The sequence below is a fragment of the Polypterus senegalus genome, chromosome 2, assembly GCF_016835505.1.
Source record: "Polypterus senegalus isolate Bchr_013 chromosome 2, ASM1683550v1, whole genome shotgun sequence".
Taxonomy (NCBI): Eukaryota; Metazoa; Chordata; class Cladistia; order Polypteriformes; family Polypteridae; genus Polypterus; species Polypterus senegalus.
This window is the reverse complement of record NC_053155.1, coordinates 89,440,519-89,464,352: the sequence shown is the minus strand read 5'-3', so window position 1 is coordinate 89,464,352 and position 23,834 is coordinate 89,440,519. Positions and strand designations below refer to the sequence as shown.

Sequence of the window (23,834 nt, the reverse complement as noted above, 5' to 3'; positions counted from 1 at the left end):
AAAGATCTGAGGTTGCCAGTTATTCTTTATATAGTACTAGGGGGCTCTGCCCCCTGCTCGCTTCGCTCGCCAACCCCTGGGCAGGCACTACATGCTAGCCACTTCACGGATCTGCCACTCGCATATGGGAATGCGGATATACAGTTTACAGAAATTGTTATTTTCATGGGAATTGTTACATATGCATAATAGAACTATTTTACATTACAGCAAGTAATTAACCATAGTAAAAAATTTTAAAACGTAATAAGTTGAAAGAAAATTATGTTTCATGTTGTGTTAGAGGTATTTGTTTCGTTGTACGCTTTCGTTCTGTTTGGCTTTGAAATTAACACGCATATACCGTTTAAACTTACACTTTTACTTTAAAACTTCAGTAAAAACTATTTTTCAAATTAACATTTCTTCAGTATCACATTGAATTTTGATTCCGTGTTTGGACTTACATTGTGACAACACAACTTATAACTGCCCATGAGTGAATATTGTTTCTTTCTCTCTAATAAGTAAACCAACTTTTTCGAATGTTTGTCCCTGTGATTTGTTAATTGTCAAAGCAATAGCTATTCTAACGGGAAATTATAAACGTTTGAATACGAATGGCACACTGAATCGGAATCACAAATTAGTCACTACAGGCAAAAATAGCTCATAAATTGGCCAATCTGTACATATTCCTGGTTACCAATGCCAGTACATCTATTCTGTGCTGCAACATGGGTTTGTTGGTAATGGCTGGTCTAAGTAATAAAATGCTAAGTGAAATGTTACCATAAATTTATCTATTGATTTTACCATGAAGGTAACAAAATTAAAGGGACCAGTGAGTACAATGAGGCAAGTTCACCTGCACCTCTATATCTGTGCTTTGAAGTAGTGGCCATTAGTAAAGTTGATATACAGTTAATATATAACTCAGTTTAATTCATTATAAGGTAAATCTACTATCACAACTGTTATACTTCTTTGAAATTATTTATTTTTCTATCTAGGCTAACATCTCTCCCTTGTGCAGTCACAATGCAGCATATCATACAGTGTTGGCCAATTAAAAAAGAAAAGCAATCCATTACATCACAGTCTCCTGCTTCAGATAAGCTGATTATGATGAGAATTTTCATCATACCCGTCTCTAAAGACAGTTAACTGACAACATTGAAAAAAGGACTTAGAAGCCTAATTTGTAAATGAAGAAGCACTAAGCAAAACCATACAAAATTCACTGTTGTCAGCTGTAGGCGTATAGTGATTAAATACAGTATTTAATCAAAGAAAAAATACAGAACAGAAAATATAACAATTTAGACGGGAGTGGTTGCATAATCAAAATTTATCCTGCCTTGCACCCAATTCTGTATGGATATCGAGCCACTCTTGATGTTGAATTGGATTAATGAAGTTTGAGAAAGTTCTGTTGAGCTAAAGTGTTAAAATGAAAAACTTTCCACCCTTTCTTTTTATTTTTGAAATTAGAATACACTGCTTAAAGGAGTATATTTTTAAAACTGCATTCAGGCATTAGACTGGCAGATACTTTCTATAGTCAAACTTATCATTTTGAAACACGGTTGTGATGAATTAAATAAGCTGCTTGCATTTTGAGGCAAATCCCTAGTGTTGAAACTGAATAAATTGCATATCCCAGTGGGGAATGCAGTACTATCCTTATTTCTTTGCAAAAAAAAAAAAACTGTCTGTATGACGCAAATCCTACTGCCTGACAAGCTACATTACTCTTCATTGACTGGAGTGAGTCAAATTTAATATCGCCAGTTGACGGATCCACAGCAGATCTTAATGTAGTTATGCTGAAAATCATCCCACCAAATTGTAGTAACCTAAAAAAGTGGGGTTTTACCTTTACCTCAACTATACATTTTTCTTGTTGTAGCAGTGTTATACATCCATAAAAACATTTTTTTTGAAGAAATAAAAGTTAAATTCATTCATTTTGGGCCATTCAGATACAGTACACCTTCAATGGCAAATATTTGTGGTTGTTGAGTCTATAAAACACGGCTCCTTTCTCCCTGCTGCGTCATCCTCTTTGCTTGGCTTATGTTTCATGGCACATAAATCCTATCTACTAATCTAACTACTTCCAAACCCTGCCCTGTGCTATAATTTCTACTTTTTTTCTTTTTTTTTTTTTTCAAAGGGGCTCCTCTCCAATCCCCACCGGTGTTTATTTCTGGTGGAACAAGATGTAAATTATTATATATCTTCTTGTGCCAAGTCCTGGTGTTCTGTTCATGTACAACATATATCAAGGTCTTTTCTAATAAAAATTGTCAGGTGTGAAAGGGACATTAGCATTAACTTCCTTCTCTTTCCCTTTTTTTACACAAGGTTTTGAGTGTAGTTGTACCACCCAGTTCACAGGAGGACACTGTGAGACAGAAATTACCTCTTGTTACCCAAACCCATGTCAGAATGGTGGCACCTGCACTCCACTAGGAAGCTCATTTCACTGCAGCTGCAGACAAGGGATTATAGGACTCACGTAAGTACATTTATAACTAAAAATCACCTCTTTACTCTGCAACACATCTCTCTCTCTTTCTCGCTGTCTCTCTCCCTGTCCCTCTCTTTGACTCCCAGGGTTCTCTTTGTGCTCTCAGCTTCAACAGGAGTGAGCTGTGACATTATATTCATACAGCTTATACAGATTGGGTTGTTACATTTCATGAAATTATTACTCATCATTGGCTAATCTTAACTGATATTTTCTCTGTTTAAAATCTATATAATGTATGTCATGTTCATATACTGAGTATGCAGAGTTTTTTTCCTTCAATAAACACCTTTTTCTTACATATTTCTAAGATTTACATGTAAGGGTATATAGGAATGATATTAGTTTACTTATGATCTCAGCTGTTTAGTCTATGATTTGCTTTGTGGCTACATTAACCTCCTTGGCATTAACCCCAGGCATGACATGGACTTAGATTTCTATGCAGTTAAAACCGAGTCAGGTTTGGGGTGACGTGTAATGATACGCTTTTTAGTGTTAAACTAGAATAATTCCCTGGACGGAATTCTGCTGCCATCTAGTGGATGAAATAACGTCATGTTACTGCAAAAAAATAAATAAATAAGCAATATTTCTATGTTTTTTGCCACTTTATGGTCACTTTTATAGTAACAAAAATCATGATGGCAAACTAAAAGCCTTAAAGGCCTTTTTAGAATAAACTGAAACTGAACCGTTGCTTGAATTAAGTGATAGTGATGACAACGTGAATTATTCATAACTGTTGACACTGAAATTGAAACTGATGCATGATACGGCATTGTACAACTAAACCACAGTGATATGCCCAGTGAATTTGGTTGCATGAAGGTTCACCATGGTGCAACACCAGCTGTATGTCAAAAAGTCTAAATAATTGCAATCAAGTGCAAGAACAAGCAAGGCATTACCCCCCTACATGTTCATGTCAAACAAAATGTGGAAGTCACTAAGCCTTGCGCTGCAATAACACAAAGTGTATGTCAATCATACAGGTCAGGTACTAACATTCTACCCTCTTATGTGCAAGCAACAGAAAAAAAATATAAGAAAACTCAACAAAGAAATGAGCTTGTACTATCCTGATTGTACATTGGTGACTGCCTTAGAAAATGTCACATGAAGGACGTATACTAAATCTGTATCAATACAGTAGTGAACACTAGATGTAACATTTATGCTGTATTTATGCTGATGTTTTGGTAGTTACATGTTCCTTTTACACATAATAACATTTTTTTCCTTGTTGACAAAAAAATGTATGATTCTGGCTGATTTTTCTTGGAGTAAACATAAGGAGGCTACTTTCTATAGGTAACCTGTGTTAAAGATATCTAAGTACAGTCTATTTTGACTGCAGTGTCTTTTGGTTTCAGTCATTTTAACTTACCCATACATTCATGTATTTGTTGTATATGCTGTGACTTGTTTTTTCATTATTGCCTTCATTTTCATTTTTTTGAACTCTGTTGGAGTAGCAGTTCATACAGCCAGGGAGTCAAGTGTAATGCTCAAATAAAAAAACAGTGAATTATGCTATTGTTTTATCCCCTGAAGTTACTATATTGTATATGAGCAATGGATGATGACAAATCTGCAGTAAGACTTTAGTTTGCTTAGTTTAAGTAAATAAATTTGTACAGGACTATTGCCAATAAGTAAAGCAGCCATATTTAGCAATGTAAGTGGCACTTTAGGCTGAAGGCAATTTTTTTAAATATTACAGATGTTATGTCATGTCACCAGGACCTCCAGTCCTGCCACATGATACAGAGCTACAGTAAAAATTGAATTATCTAAGACATAGAAAAAAGAATTTCATTACTGGCCCCAGAGGATCTGCAATATATTGCTTTGAATTGATTGATTTTCTGCTTTAAGCATATTTCTTATTGTAGTACAGCTCACTGAAGTCAGTTGACTTGTGAAAGTCATTAGATTTAATAATAAGCAAGCATAGAGTACAAATAATAAAAATACTATAACCTTGAATGGGGTGAGTTTTATACTTTTTAACATTATAAAACACTTATGCAGTATAAACAGTATAAATTTGCTTTCTTTGAGTTTATTTTGAGTCGTTAGTGAATTTATTGCAGGTTGTTGTCAATTTGCCATTTTTTTCACACAGTAAAAACGTCAAAATTATACAATAGTAGATTAGCTTTGTGTTGTTACATTTTGTGAAAGATGCTGTACGAAGTAAATGTTTAATGATAAAGACTGAGAATGCACTGTTTTTTTTATTTTCACCTACCTTCACCTATCTTCCCAAAGTTTGCTTCTTTCATTTGCTAACTATGATTTATTTATAGGTGTGAAGATGATGTCAACGAATGTGAAATTGAGGTGTGTGAAAATGGTGGAAACTGTATCAACACATTTGGCTCTTTCTACTGCAATTGCACCCCAGGCTATGTGGGTCAACACTGTGGACTCAGACCAGTGGTGGTCCCCAATATCCAAGCAGGCCATTCTTATGTTGGCAAGGAGGAGCTCATTGGCATTGCTGTAGTGCTATTTGTCATTTTTGTTCTTATTATTTTGTTCATTGCCTTCAGAAAAAAAGTATTTCGTAAAAACTACTCCAGGAATAATATTACCTTAGTCCAGGACCCAGCTACAGCTGCTCTGCTCAATAAAGCCAATGGCATTCAGTTCAAGAACCTAAGGAACAATACTGACCCTCGTAACATCTATCAAGACCCTGGGGGGCCACCACAGGTGCCTGTGCGACCCATGGCTTACACACCATGTTTCCAGAGTGACTCTCGGAACAACTTGGACAAGATTGTGGACAGCTTAGGTGTGGAGCACACGGAGATGACCACTTTTCATCCAGAGTCTCCTCGGATACTTACCACACGGAGAGGTGTAGTGGTATGCAGTGTGGCTCCCAATCTGCCTCCAGTGTCGCCCTGTCGCTCAGACTGTGATTCCATCAGAAAGACTGCCTGGGAAGTGGATACAGAAGGTTTCTCATATTTTATTCCTTATATATTCTTTTCTTTCCTACTTTCTTTAAGTAGTTTTAGATTTTGAATGTTAATAGGTAAGCATTTAGGTATTTATATATTTTTTTTCATATAAACTGGTCAGGCAAATAATTGAATTTCTTTGCTTGTACTATGTGAAAACATTAATTGATCCCACAATTTAAATTCTTCACTCTTGCATGTCAGTCTTCATTTGTTTTTCTCTGATTGCTCATTCCTGGGATGTGGCCTTCAACTAACTTGTCTGTAATCAACATTCTGTACAATTAAATGTAAATGTGCCCTATGGGATGACAGCACAGTGATTAGCCCTGCTGCCTTCCAGATCAAGCATTTTGTATTAAAATCCCATGTCCAGTTGTTGTCCATGTGGAGAATTAACATATTCTTGTGTTTGTGTGAATTTTCGTCCCACATGTGGGCATTAGGGAAATTTGAACTTTAAACTGGTCCTGTGTGCATGTGTGAGCCCTGCAATAGTATGGCACCCTGTCCAGTGGTGCTGGGATAGACCTTAGGTGCCTAAAACCCTGAATTAAATTAAGCAGGTTTGAGAATGGTATTTGAAATTTGATGTCGTATGAATGGGAGCTCAGCACCCATCTCATGTTTTGCAGAAAGGCAAAGTAACACTGTGGGAAAGTGGTGCTGAAGAGTTGTGATGTGTCGCATGATAATTAGCACATGCAAGTAAGAATTTCACTGTACTCTGCACACTTAGCAGTAAGGACTGTATAAACCTATACACCTAAACTGGATTTGGCAGGTTTGAATATGCCAGATGGATTCTTACTTCAATGTTTATAGCATTGTTATAATTAATTAAGATGAGCCATGACTGGAGACTCTACCACTTTTACCAAACAGAACATACTCACTCACACAGAGGCCAATGTCAATGCAACATGCATTGTTAATGATAGCTCAGTGAGCTTTGGCATATTGTCCCGCATGACCTGCTGCTAGACATGAAGATTGTTAGATAGAAATATCAAGAAAAATTATCAGGTTTATTAACACTACAGTAGAATTACCAGAGCCTATGAAAAAACTTGTAGATCCGTCCCACCTTAAATCGCTTCTCGCCTCTCCATCAGCGTCTTTTGTCCTTTAAATGTGTTGATAAGCAGCAAGCAGTCTGCTATCACATCCTCCACCGGCGCACAGTTTTCTCAGCTCAAGTCTCTTTACCTGTGTGTCAGTTGCTTGGAGTTGTATACAGTGGTAATTCTAGTGTTAATGTGCTCTTACTCTCAAAATGTACCGAAAACTAAAAAAAAAAACTAAAGCCAGGCATCTTTCTTAGAATTATAGCTCAGTCATTGTATTAAGTGTATGTTTTAATGTAGAATGGCAAACCAATACCATCCCCTTTTTTGAAATTCAAGAGGCTCCAATTTCAAATGCTAGTTCAGAAAGTATTCACTTTTGTAATCTAGTGTCTTGATTCCTATGGTCTTTTGGATTGAAAGGTCTCAATGAATATGTTACTTAATATGGAGTACAGGCTTAACATTAATACTTCTGTTTTTGCTTTGCTTCCAGGTAAAATGGTAGATGTGGTTGAAGAAGTAACTTGCTTTTCAGGCAGTAATAAGGGCAGCAATTCAGAGGTCCAGTCTCTGAGCTCCTTCCAGTCAGACTCTTGTGATGACAATGGTAAGAATGAGAGCTATTGTCTTAGAGCGTCACTAAGTCAAATTGCAAAGCATTTTTTAAACCCTGATATGCATGGAATTGCTAAGTATTTTTTTTTACCAGGCTTAATTGTTTTTTTTTTTATGTTAATAGGTGAACAATGTACAGTTGAGATTTTTCCTTTTATCTGATAGAACTAATGACCAGTTGTTAATGTTACATACTGTAGGTGATTACAGAATCATACAAGCAGGGTTATTACACCTACACAAGCCAGACAGAATTTGTATGGTGTTCACAAGAATAAATATATTGAAGTATAAAGATGGCTCTAATGCAGCACAATACTTACTAATACTAATACTTAAATACCTATGCATCTGCTTTTTCAGGCTTTGGGTTTATTTTTTGCCCTATGGTAGCTTGGCACCCAACTCTAAAATTGGACTGGTTTGGTTCAAACAATTCATGAAAGGATGGTTCATTTATTTTATACCTGTGCTGATACTACAACAGATTTCATTTGTATTATAAACTCAACAACTCTACTCACACAAATGATTTCTAAAATTTGCATTTATCCCCACTCAAAACCTCATTCTTTCAAATTTTCAAGCACCATTTAAATCTTGTTTTCTACAATATGGTCACCTATTGTATGTATTTTATGATAGGTTAGCCCAGGTCAGTCACCTTGTGGGCCCAATTACCTTCCACTTCACATTATGGACTGCAGTGAGGATGAGTGAGTAGCCTATTCTGATGAGTGAAGGGAAAGCTGCTCACCTTTTTCTTTAAACTAGTTAAAGTGAATAAAAATAGTTAAAGTGAATACTGTACCACTCCTAGACTTTGACTTCTGGTGTGACTGTAAACTTAACTATATGCAGTTTATGTCCTCTGTGGGAGGCTAGAAAAATACAAGAAGAAAGGTTTCTCAAGAGAAACATGTTATGCTAGTACTCATGTTAGGTTCCTTCACTATGGGGAGAAGAGGGATTTCTTTGTGGAAAATGTTAAAGAACTACATGAGTTGCTTTCCAAATGGCAGAAATGCTTCTTCAGCTCAAAAGACTGCAGGAGTTATTAGAATTTATGCTCCATGGAACAAGCTAGCTTTAAGAAGATCCCTAATACAAGCAAACCTAGTTTCTCTGGGGTTCTGTGACTAATATGTTTTCTATAAATAATTAGCTTTCAAGCTTAGGTCTCCTAAGAGTATTTATGATCAATTCTGATAAATCAGAGTTGCCATATATTAAGAGCGAGTACTTTACTGTCCATCAATGCTTTTAACTAAACACATGAAAGAAAATGCAGCAATGAGTAATGCCTTCTTTTTCCAGAACTAAAGGTGCACATCTCATTTAACACACTCTGTAATTTAACTGTGTTTACAGATGTGACGTGTCCACTACAGAAGCTGTTGATCTAAATCCCACACACAAAGAGGCACAAAACACTCGTCCACTTCAGTCTCATTAAGTTGTGTTTTCTACACAAAGGTCTCATGCATAATGGGGATGTATCATCTATAGATCAAATATGACATTCACTTTCCACAATGTGAATGTTATTCTGTTCCAATGATATAAAGCACACAGTTTTTTTCTGCTATTGAACAGTAAAATGTATATTTTAATTAGTGTCATTTCAATGTTATTTATACTACAAATTTACCCATTGTATTGTAACAGCTTCATGCAGTACCTCCAAACATTATCCTTTCCTGGACTTAAAACTTTAACATTTTGAAAATATTGCCAACTAAAGTTCTTGTGCCTAAAGATTGTTTCTCTGGACCAAGTGTTTCTAGTTGTGCATTTTTTTAATTGAAAATTTATAGTTATTTAAATTTCAAAAAAGCAGAGATTAATTTTTAATTCTGCAGGTACATTTCTATACACGAAAGGCTATCCCTAATAGCTTGATTATCTTGTGGACCAGTAGACTGTGGGTCTCCCTAAACACTTTGTTTATGTGAGAGGAAACCATAGGGTTCAATAATTCATACTAACTCATCATAGAATAATACCCATCCAGGAAATAAAATATTTGTAGACCTAAAATGTTTCAGGTAAAACAGAAAGAGGTTACTGCTGAGAAATACAGTAAAAGAAAAAACTGTATATATATATTTTTCATTTTATTGTATGTAGCAATGCTCAATACAAATAAGACAGCTATAACAAACTAAACATAATTATTTTATATTTATGCTAAACACAAAACTACTATTGTGAAACTAAAGGCAAAATAGTTAGCTCCAAATATTTATCACAAACCTGGTGGAAATATTGAAAAATGAAAACAAAAATAACACAAGAAAGTATTACATAAATCCTAGAGAAAAGAAAAACCTATGTGTGCAAAGTTCTTGTTTTAAGTAAATGCTGAATAGATGCCAGAGTTTAAAATTGAAAACTTTCCAGGAAACCATCTCTTACTGCAGTCATGATGAAGAAAAGTGGTGACTCTGGGCATTAATATTTAACAAGTCACAAGCTGTGTAAATTGACTAAAATACTGCATTAAATTCATCTGAAACAGATCAAAAATGATACCTCAGGGAAACTTAAAAGAATACTCCATGCAGAAAAGATTATTTTTGTATCTGTTAGTTACCCCATGTTGTTTAGAGTAATGGCTGAGAAAAACTTTAACTTCATGTTTTTATAGAAGACAGATATAAAAAAAAATTCAAAAGGCATCAATTGGGGCCAATACTGATATCAAATATCAAATGAAAAAAAATCTTGTTATGGTGTTACAAAAAACATTATGTTAGACATACAGTTGCTTGCTCATAAGGTCTGAAACTCAAATATTGTTGCTAAAATATTATTAAATAAATGCTGACACAAGCAAGAAAAAACTTAAATTAGGATTCATCCAATCATCCATTTACTGAGCCTGTATCATCCAATTTTATGGTTCAAGCCTGACAGGCAGCCATACCACGTCAGAGTATGCACATACCCACACTCTCTCATACAAGTCTGATTTGGGATGTCAGAATATTAATATACACACTGGAGGAATATGCAAACTCACCCAGCTCTGCATATCTTTATGTCAGACAACTGGGCCGCCCAAGGGGGAATTAATATTTTTATTTTTTTTACACATAATTTTTTATAGAGAATATCAACAATAAAAAGCTACCTCTATTCAGTACAATAATAACATTACATACAAATAATTTATATTTATAAGTGATACTTTGCCAAGAGCCCATGAAAGTGTTCACACGTTGTCATCAGCGTCCTTGTTTTGCAAATGTGTCAATCAGAGTAAGCAGCCTGCTATCCCATCCCCCACCGAGGCAACTGTAGTTCTCCCAGCTGAAGTCTGTTTATCTGGGTGTGAGGTGTCTGGAATTGTAGAGGGTAAATAATATATCACGGTTTGGAATATGTATATTTCACGTGTCTTCCATGTCTACAATGATCTGAGTAAATGTAAGATGATAGCAATTGTGAGGAATTGCCTCGCCCTTCCCTGTCACCCTACATTTATCCAGATCATTGTAGACACGAAACACACATGAAATATATGTATTCCAAATAACAATATATTATTTACCCTGTACACGTGCATACACCCCAACCTGACCTGATACAGTTCCAGGCTCCTCACACCCAGATAAACAGACTTGACCTGGGAGACCTTCAGCTGCATTGATGGGGGGGATGGAAGAGCAGGCTGCTTGCTGCCACTGCTGATCGTCACATTTGTAAAACAAAGACACTGATGAAAAGGTGCAAAGGAATCTAAGGAGGGCCAGCATTACGACTTATTTTGTAGGCTCCAGGGATTCTAGTGACATACCAAACTTTTTTACAATTAAAATAACTCAGTTTTCTAAGAATGATAATTTTTCAGAAAACCAATTTAAAATCCATTCTTTAGTTCACTTTCAGCCCCGAAAAAAGCAAACATATAAAATGTAAAGATATGTTTTGCTATTTTATTAATTCTGTCTGATTACACAGGAGCTGGTCACACAGCATTGTAAGCATATTTTTAAATAGGTGCACCCACACACATTTTATTACCATGGAAATTTTCATGTGATGCAGTCAGGGCAGTTTCCCATTTACAGGCAGAAGACATACAAGAACACAAATCCAAAATAAAGCTAAATATAACTGTTGTTTTTTATGAAACATTAATAAACCACACATATGGAAGCTTATTCCTGGCTTTAAAAAAATGGTATTGTTATGCAAAACTGTTGCGTTAGTTTTGTAATGGAATTGTGTTATTTTACAAATATATTGCATTATCTTACAATAAATATTATATCATTTTACAAAGATATTGCCTACTGTTGCCGTTATCATTATGTACATGCGTGCTTTAGTCATCTGGTGACAGCTATTGAGAGTGATGATAAACACGCACGTTGCATGCAATCAGGTGACAAGAAATGAACAGAAGTTATAGGTATTTGTTTAGTTTTAATCTGGTTAGAGATTAGAAAGTTTTTTGCACATATTTTAACATAGGCAGAGTAGCAGTGCAGAGCTAACATTCCTGCCTCACAGCACCAGGGTCTGCATGTTCTCCCCATGTATTGTGGTTTGTTTGGCATCAGTGATTGCGCTTAACTGCGTATGGTTAACTGTTTTAACATTGAATACTGAAAATGTGTCACTAATACTTCATAAAGGTTTTTTAGTGTTTCAAATGCTGTAGAGTAAATAACATCCAACCCGTTTCCCATCAGCAGCTTGAGTCCCTGAAAATTGTGATCACTGGCTGCTGCACCTACATATCTAATTGTTTCATAATATCTATGGCAAATAACCAGATTAAAACTAAACTGATCCTTTATTTATAGTTGCTGTTACTGGATTGCATGTAGCATACTCTTTTCTGGCTCTGCTATTGTGGCCTGCACAGGATCACCAAATCATCCATCACATTTGCTTCTTGCCCCACACACAGTACAGCTGCAATAATCACAAGATCCATGTGACTCTAAACTGGGCGAATTAAGTGTACAATCAGCACGTGTAGGATTTAATGTACAGTATATGTCTATAACATCTGTTCTGTTCTGGCAGTTGATTGCATGCTATCCATGTGCTTAACCTCTCCTTCAATAGCTATCATTAGACAGCAGAAACACACTTGCATGATGATCCTGGCAGAAGCAAGTAGGCAATATTTTTGTGAAGTAATGCAATTCTTTTGCAAAAAAACTCAACTCTTTTTCAAAAATAAAAATGCAATGCTTTTGCAAAATAATGCAGCTCTTTTTCAATGTAATGTAATGCCTTTATAAAATAATGCAATAACCCTTTTTGAGTGGTGGGAATAAACTTAAATGAAGTCCTGTAAAAACAAATAACATGTTTGTGGAGTCAGGGAAGGGCTGTATTATTACCAGCCTTTAGTTTTCACATATTACCTACTATATGAATTTAATTATTTTTTGCTTTATGTAAGAAGTATTATTAGGCTCTTCCACAGTTTTGATGGTCATATAGGAATTAGCCTTGTATGCAAGTGATTTGCAAATATTAAACTTTAAAACTACTACTAGGTTCTTGAAAGATTATTTTTCCTTTTTTTATTGAATGAATGAAAAACAGCACGATAGCATGCAGCGTGTGGCTAAATAGAAAGCTAAATTCATTTCAGTTTTCAGTCATATGGTTTGCATTTTACTTTTGGTATCATTTTAATTGCCATGTGGAATTCATCTGGGAGTTTAGCTGCAAGAAGGCTTATTTTATTAATACTAACAAAGTTGAGCTGTGATTCAGATTGGCTATCCTACTGCTTTAATAAGCTACTTGACTCTCTCCAAAAGGATATTTCCAACTGAGCTGTTGACTCAGTATTTAAAAAAAAAATAATTCTGGATTCCGTTTTGCTTTGTTTTTTTCAACCTTCTTCTATTTGTTTGGTTTCTTGCCATTAACCCATAGGGAGTACTGCAGTTTTTTTATGTTTCTCCATTCCCTACCACACATATTCAATCCATCTTACTCCTAAAACCGAGCCTCATTTGTTTATAGGTTCTGTGAGCACTAAATATTTTAACAACTTGTGTTCTCTTTTAATTATGCTTTGGAATACTTTTCTTCCAGGCTTTGGCATTCACAAACTCACCCAGCAGACTTCACTTGGATATCAGTGGATAATTAAGAGGCAGATTTTTACACAACTTGCTGTGAATTAGAAAAGTAATATCTGTAGTGATACTGAGCAGGTCAGGCATCGTCCAGGTTTCCTTTATTTGGGGCATTACGATCACAAATATGAGGGGAAGCTAGAAAGCAAAATACATTATTGGGGACCCTGTAGTAAATATGTCTGATGATTATCCTCTAACTGTGGTTTGATTGATTTTAAATGGTTATAAATCAAGACACTGCACTGCCAGTTATTGTAAAGCAGGGTCTTGGAAACCATTCTTTTAATTGCTGGTTAATCTCATATGTGACATTCTCTAGCTTGCCCAGATATCTAATACTACTAAGTGTGAAGAGGAGAACTCAAGTGAAAATATATTATAAAAAATTGGAATAAATTAGGAAAGCTGGCTTCTTCTTTAGAATTCCAGAATCTCAAAGAAAGTAAAATACTAACTGAAGTTTAGATAAGATGCATCTCAGATGCTCTTCAAATGCACCCCAAATGTACTTAAATCCTACTAAGTGCTTATTGAAGCAATGTGATATGCAAGCTATCTGAAGCACAGCTCCTGATCCGAGGTAATTGTTTTCCAGTCTAATAGTTTGCCTCACTAAACCCCCTTCTTTCCCTGATTTCTTCTTTGCCCTCAAGCTTCCATAGTGACCGTCATAAGACTAGTCAACGATGCTGTTGACACAATCGAAAATGAAGGTATTCCTCTTGACTCTATCTTATATTGTGTTTTTCTTATTTCTTGTGAAGGATGAATGCTGAAGAAAGAAAGGTGGAGGGAGGGAAGAGGGTGGAATGATTCAAAAATGTACATTTAAATGATCTATGGATGACTGAGAACATTTTCTTCTGGGTTTGAGTCTCAAGTCAACTGTCTTTTATGCTATATAAAGCAGGAACATTATAAAACTGTGCCTGTAATTGGTGAAATATTTATGTTCAAATGTCTGCTATTTTCTCACTTTCATGTGAAACAGCCAACCAAACCACATGCAAAATTAGGAACGTAAAATTAGATTTATTTACTGATTAGACTAAAACCTGACAATTAAAAGAATCCAAAAACAAAATTATTAATAGCATAGCTTTCACATTTAGTGTGCTTTTGTTATGTCATTCGTTTGTCTAGTGTTAGACTGACCAATACTAAATTGGACTACTGTGTGCATCCAAACCTTAAAAGGTTTTTTACATTCTATTTTGTAATTTTTGGCTTGTTGGCACACATGTGCTGAAAAGTGAGCTGTAGAAGCATAGCCACAGATTTATTAATGATGAATGCATCATTGTTTTTGGGTTTGGTAAAAAAATCAAATGACCCAAAGCCAAATAAAAGTGATTCGATTCATTCGGTGTTCTTTTGCCAAGACAAAAACGTGGCAGCAAAGATCATTGTAGCAATATTCAATCAGAAAGCTTTTTTTTTTTTTAAACGTGGCACTTGCCATATTATTCTCTTAGTTTCTTTACATTAAAACATTAGTGATTTCTAAATATGGGAATCCCACCAGTTAAGATATACAGTGAAATCAAATACATGACTTGATAAATTTTCTTTGTATACCATTCTTAGTCATTTATTTTACCAAATATTTTTTACATTCCAAAATATTCTCCTGGGATAAATTCCAAAGCCTTCTGTTAAAGAAGAAATCTGGAGGCATCGTGCAAGGAAGAACTTGGAGTTTATGGAGTCTCTAGCCACTGTGCTAAATTGTGGCATTATAATGTAAGGCCTTTGTTTTGTACAATGACATGGCTAATACATACATTCATGTGAAGATTTAACCTCAAGTTTTATGAGCAAAATAACATTTTTCACTACAGTAACTCCATTAGTGTCAGTGGTGGCATAACAATGTGCTCTACAGCAGTATACCAGCAGATCTTTATGCCATTTTCAGAAACAGATGTACAGTATGTATGAGTACTGATGCACCTACAGCCTTCGTCTAGATTTTCTAGAAATCTCCAACCACATAGACTTCACAGCAAAGAAGAGCATTTTTGAGATTAAAACTATTAAGATGATTGCCTTTGCCATTTTTACATAAAATCATTTTTCTTCTCGAAAGATTGTTCTTTCTTGAAGTCATAGCACTGGATGAGCTCGAAAACGTTCTGCAATTAACTATTTTTTTTGTTGTTGTTTGTTTCAAAAGCTTCAATGTGGAAGCCTCTCAATTTTTTTGTTCCACAGTTTCAATTGGGTCTTACTAATTTAAAGACTATGTGGCATATGGCCACCAAACTGAGAGGTTAACTGTATTGTTCATGTCATTAAATGGCTTCCCCTTTTGCTTCATTTGTCACATTTTATTTGATATGTGAGTTGGGGTCCAAAATTTGTAATACTGTAAAAAAAAAAAAAATTCAAAGTAATACAAAAATGACTTTGAAAGTGCTGGACACTTTGCTAAGAACTCATAATACTAAAAAAAATCCCATATTCAAATGCATACATGAAACTTTTACACAATCTCTGTGCTCTCAGTTGCCTCTTTAGAATTTGTGTCCCTAGTGGAATTTCAGCATCTTTTATCTGAAGTTGTTCTCCTTTTATCTAAACCTCACTATAAAGTCTAGGATTTCAAACACACTCAGGCTTTGATGACTCTACTAGTGAATTCTACATAATTGGTAGTCATTCTCAATCCAGCTAGCATCTGAGACATTTCACTGAAAGGGGACATAATGTTGCTGAATTTGAGGCAGGCCAAATTTCAGAGATTAATGAGGCTGTAAAACTGTGTCAATGTAAAATTCCTGGGTCTACTATAGTAACTGTTAGTATTTCAAAAAAAAAAAAAAGAAGTGGAAGCCATGCTTTGTGCAAATAAGGACTCTCATTCTCATTTGGATATTTTGGATGGGTGCCCTGGTGCAGAAAATGAATGCAATTAGTCTGATGGAAGTCACACTTTTGGATGTATTATGTCACAGGAAACACATGCAAATTTAATGGTACCTGCAAAATCATCACAATGTCTGACTTTGAAATAAAAATAAGTAAGTCAGTCAGGGTTGTTACAGAGGACTTTAAATTAGCACTTTGTAATTAAAGTTGATTAATAGTAGATGTAAAGTCAAAAGAAAGGTTAAGATTGGTAATAAATACACAAACTTCTATTTTTTTTACTCCTATAATAATAATAATAATAAATTTTATGTATATAGCACCTTTCTCTTCTACATAGAGCACAGGGCACAATTACTACACATTGGAATCGGTGGGTCTATCAGTTCAAACATCATTTTGGAATGTTCTTACTGTTAATAAACAGAAAATTATTTACGCCCATGTTGTTGAGTAAGATGATGTGATAAATGTGACTGAGACGAAGGGCATACGACATTGAAAACAATGTTAGCGGCCCAGTTATGCAGTCTTTTCTGTTTTAAAACACTTTGCTGCATATTCCAGATGTAATTCATTTTTGACAGTTAATTACTTGAAAAGAGTGGCACGGTGGTGCAGTGGTCGCACTGCTGCCTCGCAGTAAGGAGACCTGCATTCACTTCCCTGCGTGGAGTTTGCATGTTCTCTCCGTGTCTGCGCGGGTTTCCTCCATCTACTCCGGTTTCCTCCTACAGTCCAAAAACATGCAGGTTAGGTGCATTGGCCATCCTAAATTGTCCTTAGTGTGTGCTTGGTGTGTGTGTGCCCGTCGGTAGGCTGGCGCCTTGCCCAGGGTTTGTTTCCTGCCTTGCGCTCTCTGCTAGCTGGGATTGATAGATAGATAGATACTTTATTAATCCCAAGGGGAAATTCACATAATCCAGCAGCAGTATACTGACCCCTGTGACCCTGTGTTAGGATATAGCGGGTTGGAAAATGACTGACTGATTTACTTGAAAACTAGGGACCTTATGTAGCACACAGGAAAAGCTTCCAGATCTTTTTTTATATTATTTGTATATATTATTAAGCAGAAACTTGAGTACTCTTAATTTTGTATCTCAGTGGCATGATTTGTTTTTGTCATTTGTCTCTTTACAAGGCTCAGTGAATGATGAACTTCTAATTGCATGTAACCAGAGTCCTATTCCCTGCCATTTGCAGGTGGCCATTTTCCTTCTCTGTGAGGGTTGGCGGTGCTGGGGGGGCTATGTGGGTCCTTTTTTTTTTTTCTTTTTAATTTTGCGGTATGCTTAACCTTTACAAGGAACATTAAACACTGCTTTATTTGCTTCCTATATGGCAGTGTCTGTCATGGATCAAGGGCAGAACTACAACAGAGGTGACCCTTTCAGCTCAATCCTTCTTATTCTGTTGCTTTAAGCATTTGTGACCGGCATTTTTATGTTATGCATGTATGAAATCAAGCATGTGCTTTTCCTATGATCCCAAAGAAAACCTAACTTTGATTGTGAATAATTTCCTGATAACTTTGTTAATTGTCATTTTACATAAATTTGGCTGTTTTATGTTTGTTTGCTTTTCTGCTGATCCTTAATTGTATTATAATATTAAGCCTAAAAAATGTGAATGCAGGTAAAATTTGACAGAAAGAGCACATCACACTTTATCTCACTGCATCTCACCACATCTTCATTGTGCTGCTCTGTGTTATTTTTTCCTGTTCTTTGACTTAAACTTACATTAAGGCTTAAGGCTGCATCACGCTGTGTCCACCAAGCTTCTGTTGATCTCAAAGCTTTCAGTAACATTGTACTCATTTTTTGGTTTGTGAATTTTATAATGTAAAACAAAATCCAGAATCTGGCATGGCCTACCCTTTCAATAATGCATGATTCCTGCGTGCCCATGCGTGCTTGTTCAGGTATGTTTGTATATATATGTGTATGTGTGTGTGTGTGCATGGGACAGCCTCCTGGAGCCTAGCAGTCCTGTTTTTGTGTGTCTGTACAAAGTTTGTTTTATATCTGAGACTTTGATTTTTACACATCTGTCTATTTCCCAGCTCAGAGAGATTGATTTTGCATTTGCCAACAATGATACGCATAAATGTGTGTTCTGCTGCTTTAGTGCTTGTAAAGTATGATTGTATATTTAAGAGTGTGTGTGTGTATACATGAGTAAGAGTTAGTGGAGGGCTGAGCTGCTGGAGGGCCATACTTGAACAAGTTGGCAGCAGGAGTTTTGTTTTTCTTTTCTTTTCTTTTTGCTTTGGTGATTGCAGAACTTTTTTTTGGCCCATTTACTTCCCAGAAACAAGTGGTCACTTCTGATGAGCAGATAACAGTGCAGATTGCACTAACAAATTAAAGCATTAGCTTTCAAGGGGATAAAAACCTAGTCGTGAAGATATGGTCTGACTTAAAAATATCTGCAAACAACAAGAAGATGACTTCCAACAGAAGATGAAAAGAAAAAAGATATTCTGGCGAACAAGAAGCTAATAATAATTTAGCAAAACATTTGTGTACTGGCATAGTCTAGCTTTCATCTGTTAGATTACCTAGAATGAAAACTGAAAAACACTGTGGCCATGCAGGACCCTGTGCTTGCCCACACCTTAGTCTTCTTATAAAACTTGGCCGTCAGATTTCATTTAAAGCTAGGTTGTACTCGTAAAAGTTTTCTCATTAAACTTCAGTTTGCTTTCATAAAGTAAAAACTTGCTGTTTTGTTAACTGGATTGTCACACATTGTGCTTCTTGTGATAGACTGTGTCTTATCTAGGCCAAGTTTCTGCCTGGAGGCCATTACAGCTAAGATAAGTTTGAGGGAAGGAGATTAGTAACAGATTTGACAAAAGATTAATTTTCTGGATATGTAGGTCCTGGACATGAAGTTAAGCATCATCAAAGTGCATAACGCACAAAAATAAAATGTGTTAATTTGGAACATATGATGGATACAGCTATTTCTGCACAGTGCGTCATAATTTTAAAAACCAGATAATTAGAAACTTCATTCATTTTTTAGCAAGATCCTTGTTTCTGTTTTTCTCAGAGAGAAGAGATGATTGCAGTGTACTCCATGCAGCCCCCTGAACTATTCCTTCCCTTCTCAACACCCTCTCCCCTAATCGTGGCTTTGAGGGGTTCTCTGCGCATCACTTTTGACAGGTCCACTTTATAAAAGACCTCTGTTGGTTACTACCGTTGCCTTCTACCACTTTGAAGCCCTCTCTGATTTTTACTGACCTTTTTTACTAAATATTTTTTAAAGTGTAAGAGTGGTATTTCCTGATTTCACTGTGTGCATTTGTTTGAATGGTAGTGTGTTTGTCTTTGGATGGCACGATGCACGTATGTTTATGCAGGTACACAGCTCATATTTTGCTCTTTACGGCAACTTCCCACATTACTATTCAGCTCCCTGACAACTTCTCCTTACCTTTTTTCATCACAGCTTATCACTGGGACACTTCAGACTGGATGCCAGGTACACGTTTGCCAGACATTGAAGAGGTGCCCAATTATGAGGCTGGGGATGGCTCTTCAGCACCTATAGGCAGCAGCAGAGAACTAGAAACAGACTATTACCTTGGAGGCTATGATATTGATAGTGATTTCCCTCCACCTCATGACGAAGTGTTTCTAAGCCAGGATCAGCTTCCACCTCCTCTTCCTGAAGAATACCAGGACCATTATGACACCTTGCCCGCTCCTCAGCCTGCCTCAGTGGACAGCACTTTGAGCAGCAGCAGTAGCAGCCGTCAGCGACCACAGTTCCACCCCAGTCAATACCTCCCTCCACACCAATTCCCTGGTGACATGGAGACCTTGGGAGGACAAATAGCAGAAGATTTCAACAGTTTTTCCAGAGGCTCTCAGCAAGACCTAGAAACAGACAGTGCAGACAATGGGGACAACCTGTCCATGAGACTGTCCACAAATGCCTCCTCTTCTGATGTTTCTGCCATCTGCGGCTTTGACTCAGAAGCAGCAGTAAGTGACTTTGAGAGCATAGAAGATGCGAACTTTGACAGTATTCACATCCCTTTTATGGAAACTCAACAGCAGACCCAGGTGTGACATATGCAGTCTCGATTAAAGCAGAAGCACCTTTGTAGGTAATATGTCCCTATAGGAACAAGAACTAATATGGTCGACTTGGTGTAAAATACAGGAAAAAACTTTAAAGAAAAGCACGCGAGTATTTAGGAATCTGGAACCATTGAACTCTGTCACCTCCTGCCTGCTGCTAGTTTTCTAATGATTGCTGTGTTACCTTAAGCACATATTAACTGGACAAAAAACAAGTCAAACACGCAATCGTTGAGCCTGTAATACTGAAGGAAAGCAGAGCAGCACATTTCTTGACAATCAGGTAATGTTACAACTTCCAAGGGATCATCTGTTGTCTGCACGCAAGCGTGTAGCTGGTCCGTCAAACTTTTAAACCACTTTTAACATAGCGTGTCTGTGCCAAAACCAGACAAACGGACATTCATATCTCAAAAGGTAAATAAGTGAATAAATACGACAGCGCTGTCATGGAAACGCAACAAATTTTTGTGTTTTCTCCTAAGGATACTAAGTTTTTGAACTTCTTATTTCTTTATTCAAATGTTTACAGCCTTCATTATGGACAGCTTGCAAACTTTTCTCCTCCATGATGTTTAAATTGTATTTCAACAAAACAAGTTCATTTTTAAAAGTTTACTTTGATAGAAATTGCCAAAAGAAAATCACACAGGAGAACCACGCACAGGAGGTTTGCCTTTTTAAAGGGAATGACGTCTAACCTCTGAACAACTCCATGCTTAATTTATAGAAACAGTATAACGTATATTGGCAGAGGGGCTCGGTTTGAACCATTTTCCTATTGCTTTATTCAAGGAACACAAAAAGGTCCAAGAATGTTTACAAATGGGACAAGACCTTGTAGTTCGTGTGTTTGTTTGTTTGTTTGTTTTGTTTTGTTTTTTTGGTTATTGACTAGTTCTGTCGTTCTAATCCCTTCTTTATCTGGCTCTAGAAGTAAAATTTGTTCCAGACCTTCACTCCTACTGCAGCTTTCAACATCATACACTTGTTATATCTCACATTTCTCTATGTTACAGAAAAAAAATGTAAATGTATGCTACTTTTTTGTAAAGACACAAAGCATCTAAGTGTGTGTGACTTGAATTAAATCAGCACAAGGTGACAACAATGTAAAGGGAAACTTTCAATTTAATTTATTCTTATAAAATGTCTTTTACTCATCCGAATCATGGAACTGCACACATTTACAAATGTGGCTAAGCCAGACATTGCAAAACAGTGTTAGCCATTTTCAATAAAACAGGATCGTAGTGTAACAGCATATTAATAATTACAATGAAAATTTAAGGCCACCAGGCAGTGAGAAGGGAAAGACAAAATTCAGTTTGCAGAGAACCCCCTCTCTGGGCACTCCAGCAATACGCCACGATACAAGCGCACAAAAAACATTCCACTTGTCATCTCAAGCGTGTTCCAAACTAAGCCTACTGAAGGGCCTGCCTGAGATTCCCACCTCATCAATGCATCGTCTAAAAATGCTCTATTCTTCCATCTGTCTGCCGTTTCTTTTTCATGGATTTCGTAACATTGGCCTTGATGCGCATTGCAAAAAGAGACTAATGTGATATAAATTACATTAAACAGCAGTGTACTAGAGGACAATAACTGTATTATACAATGCACACTTTCTGTGCATTTATTATAAACTGCATTGTGAAAAGTAACTCTGTATAAGTCAATAACAGTGTTTTATTAGAAACAATACTATGTGGCTCTGTTTGGAGAGATAACAACATCGGAGCCAGTGGTGGGAGATAGAACAATGCCTGCCCTTTGTGAATTTTACCACAGTGTATTTCTTTGTACTTTCTAATTAAGATTAGATTAGATTTAGTGTGTGTGTGTGCCCTGCGGTGGGCTGGTGCCCTACCCGGGGCTTGCTCGCTGCCTTGCACCCTGTGTTGGCTGGGATTGGCTCCAGTAGACCCCTATGACCCTGTGTTAGGATATAGCGGGTTGGATAATGGATGGCTGGATTAGATTAGATAAATTTCCCCAAGGAATAAGTAAAATTTAAAATACATACAGCAACAGAAACATACAGACTCACGGCACTGATAATAATAATGAGTACATTGTTAATTTATATCTTGCTGGTCTAAACTCTGCTCCAGTAGCGCAGTCTTCGTGCCTCTGATTTACAGATCCTACGTGCAAATCCCATAGCCAGTCATTTTGTGGGTAAAATGTGTACATTCTCTCCAGGTTTTTATGGTTTCCCTCCCACGTAGAGGTTAGGTTAATTGGCGGCTATAGATTAGCCCCTGTCTAAAGGTGGGTGTGTGAGCCCTGTGGTGGGCCTGTGACGTGTTCCTGCCAGGATGGGCTCCAGCTCCTGAGAACTCCGGATTGTCATGTCAAATTGCGCTGTCTTTAATTCGGTAAGGTGGTGCTATTATATCCTGAGCCTTCCCAGAGTAAATCATTCCGCTAAATCACATTTCAGAAGCCACTAACTGCACATTTCTGACATTTTTTTAAATTGTGTTTTCTTACTTAAATCACCTGAACTTTATATGATGCACCGGACTACGCAGCAATGACAAAGTAAACAGCAGTATTTTTCTTGGAGACCTCTAGGAAGCAGTATGTAATTAAAAAATAAGCACATGCCATAACATAAAAATTAAAAAAAAATATGTTTGCGCTGTACAAAAAAAAATGGTTATTTTTACTCTAAATCTGATTTTTTTGAATTGTCGTCATGTAATATAACAATGCCTGGAAGTAGCAGGCTTTTTTTTTTTTGTAAAAGATGTAAGTTTGTGTTCAGATTGTCTGTATAAAGTGTAAATAACTAGGTTGTTAAAAATGCAAGATTTTTGTAGATATTTAATGCCAATCAAGCCGCCTTTTTAATTATTTTGTTGTTAAATGTGAATGTTTCTGAAGGGGCAGTTTGAATTTATGGTTAACTTAACCAATTTTTGTTTTGTTCTGTTTTACATACAGTAGATCTGTAGAAAAGAAGGATGGGAGGGTCTTTTTTTTATACTCTTATTCCATCTTTAATGATGGTCTGTCAAAATGTTTCAACTTCATGTAACCACTTATTCTGGAATCTGCACAACGTTGAACGGGCACAATAAGCTCGGTTTCTTTCTGCTGGTGTGATGTTGGGTTTAGAATGGCAAAGGCCCACTTGTCGAGTGTGAGCGGTCATCACCACCCCAGCAGAGTCATTCACCCATATTGTTTAGCCATGCTGTACTGTATTTTTGGCAGTATTAAACATGTAGTTTAATTACATGAGGCAAATGTACAAACTGATTTCTTTTCTAAACTGCCGTTTGTGTAAAAACAATAAAAAAAAAATACTTGACTGGCTTTGGTTTGTGCTTTATGTATTTCAACTGCGTAGGGGCTCTCCAACTACTGAGGAGATAAATGATGCCACTGCCAAGACATTAGTAAAACAACAGAATGGAGTTTTATTTAGTCAAACTACAATTATGATAGCCAAGAAGGTTTTTTTGTCATAATTTTTATTAAACTATAAAGGTTATATATCAAGAAATACAAAGAATCCAATTAAGCAAGAAAAGAACAGTGTCACC

General features: G+C 36.4%; 1 protein-coding gene across 4 annotated transcripts in view; it reads left to right on the top strand.

Annotated features, from left to right (window-relative positions):
* The window catches only part of fat3a (FAT atypical cadherin 3a), a 534,981-nt gene extending 512,814 nt beyond the window's left edge, over positions 1-22,167 (top strand). For 2 of the 4 annotated variants that reach the window (XM_039744149.1, XM_039744154.1), the window contains 6 exons: positions 2,350-2,503; positions 4,831-5,489; positions 7,057-7,170; positions 13,954-14,013; positions 17,520-17,555; positions 19,637-22,167. In XM_039744149.1, coding sequence (XP_039600083.1) covers positions 2,350-2,503; positions 4,831-5,489; positions 7,057-7,170; positions 13,954-14,013; positions 17,520-17,555; positions 19,637-20,262 — 1,649 coding nt within the window. In that variant the 3' untranslated portion in view covers positions 20,263-22,167. The remainder of the gene's footprint in view (positions 1-2,349; positions 2,504-4,830; positions 5,490-7,056; positions 7,171-13,953; positions 14,014-17,519; positions 17,556-19,636) is intronic. The other 2 variants (XM_039744150.1, XM_039744151.1) reach the window with 2 other exon arrangements.
* Positions 22,168-23,834: the final 1,667 nt, after the last annotated feature.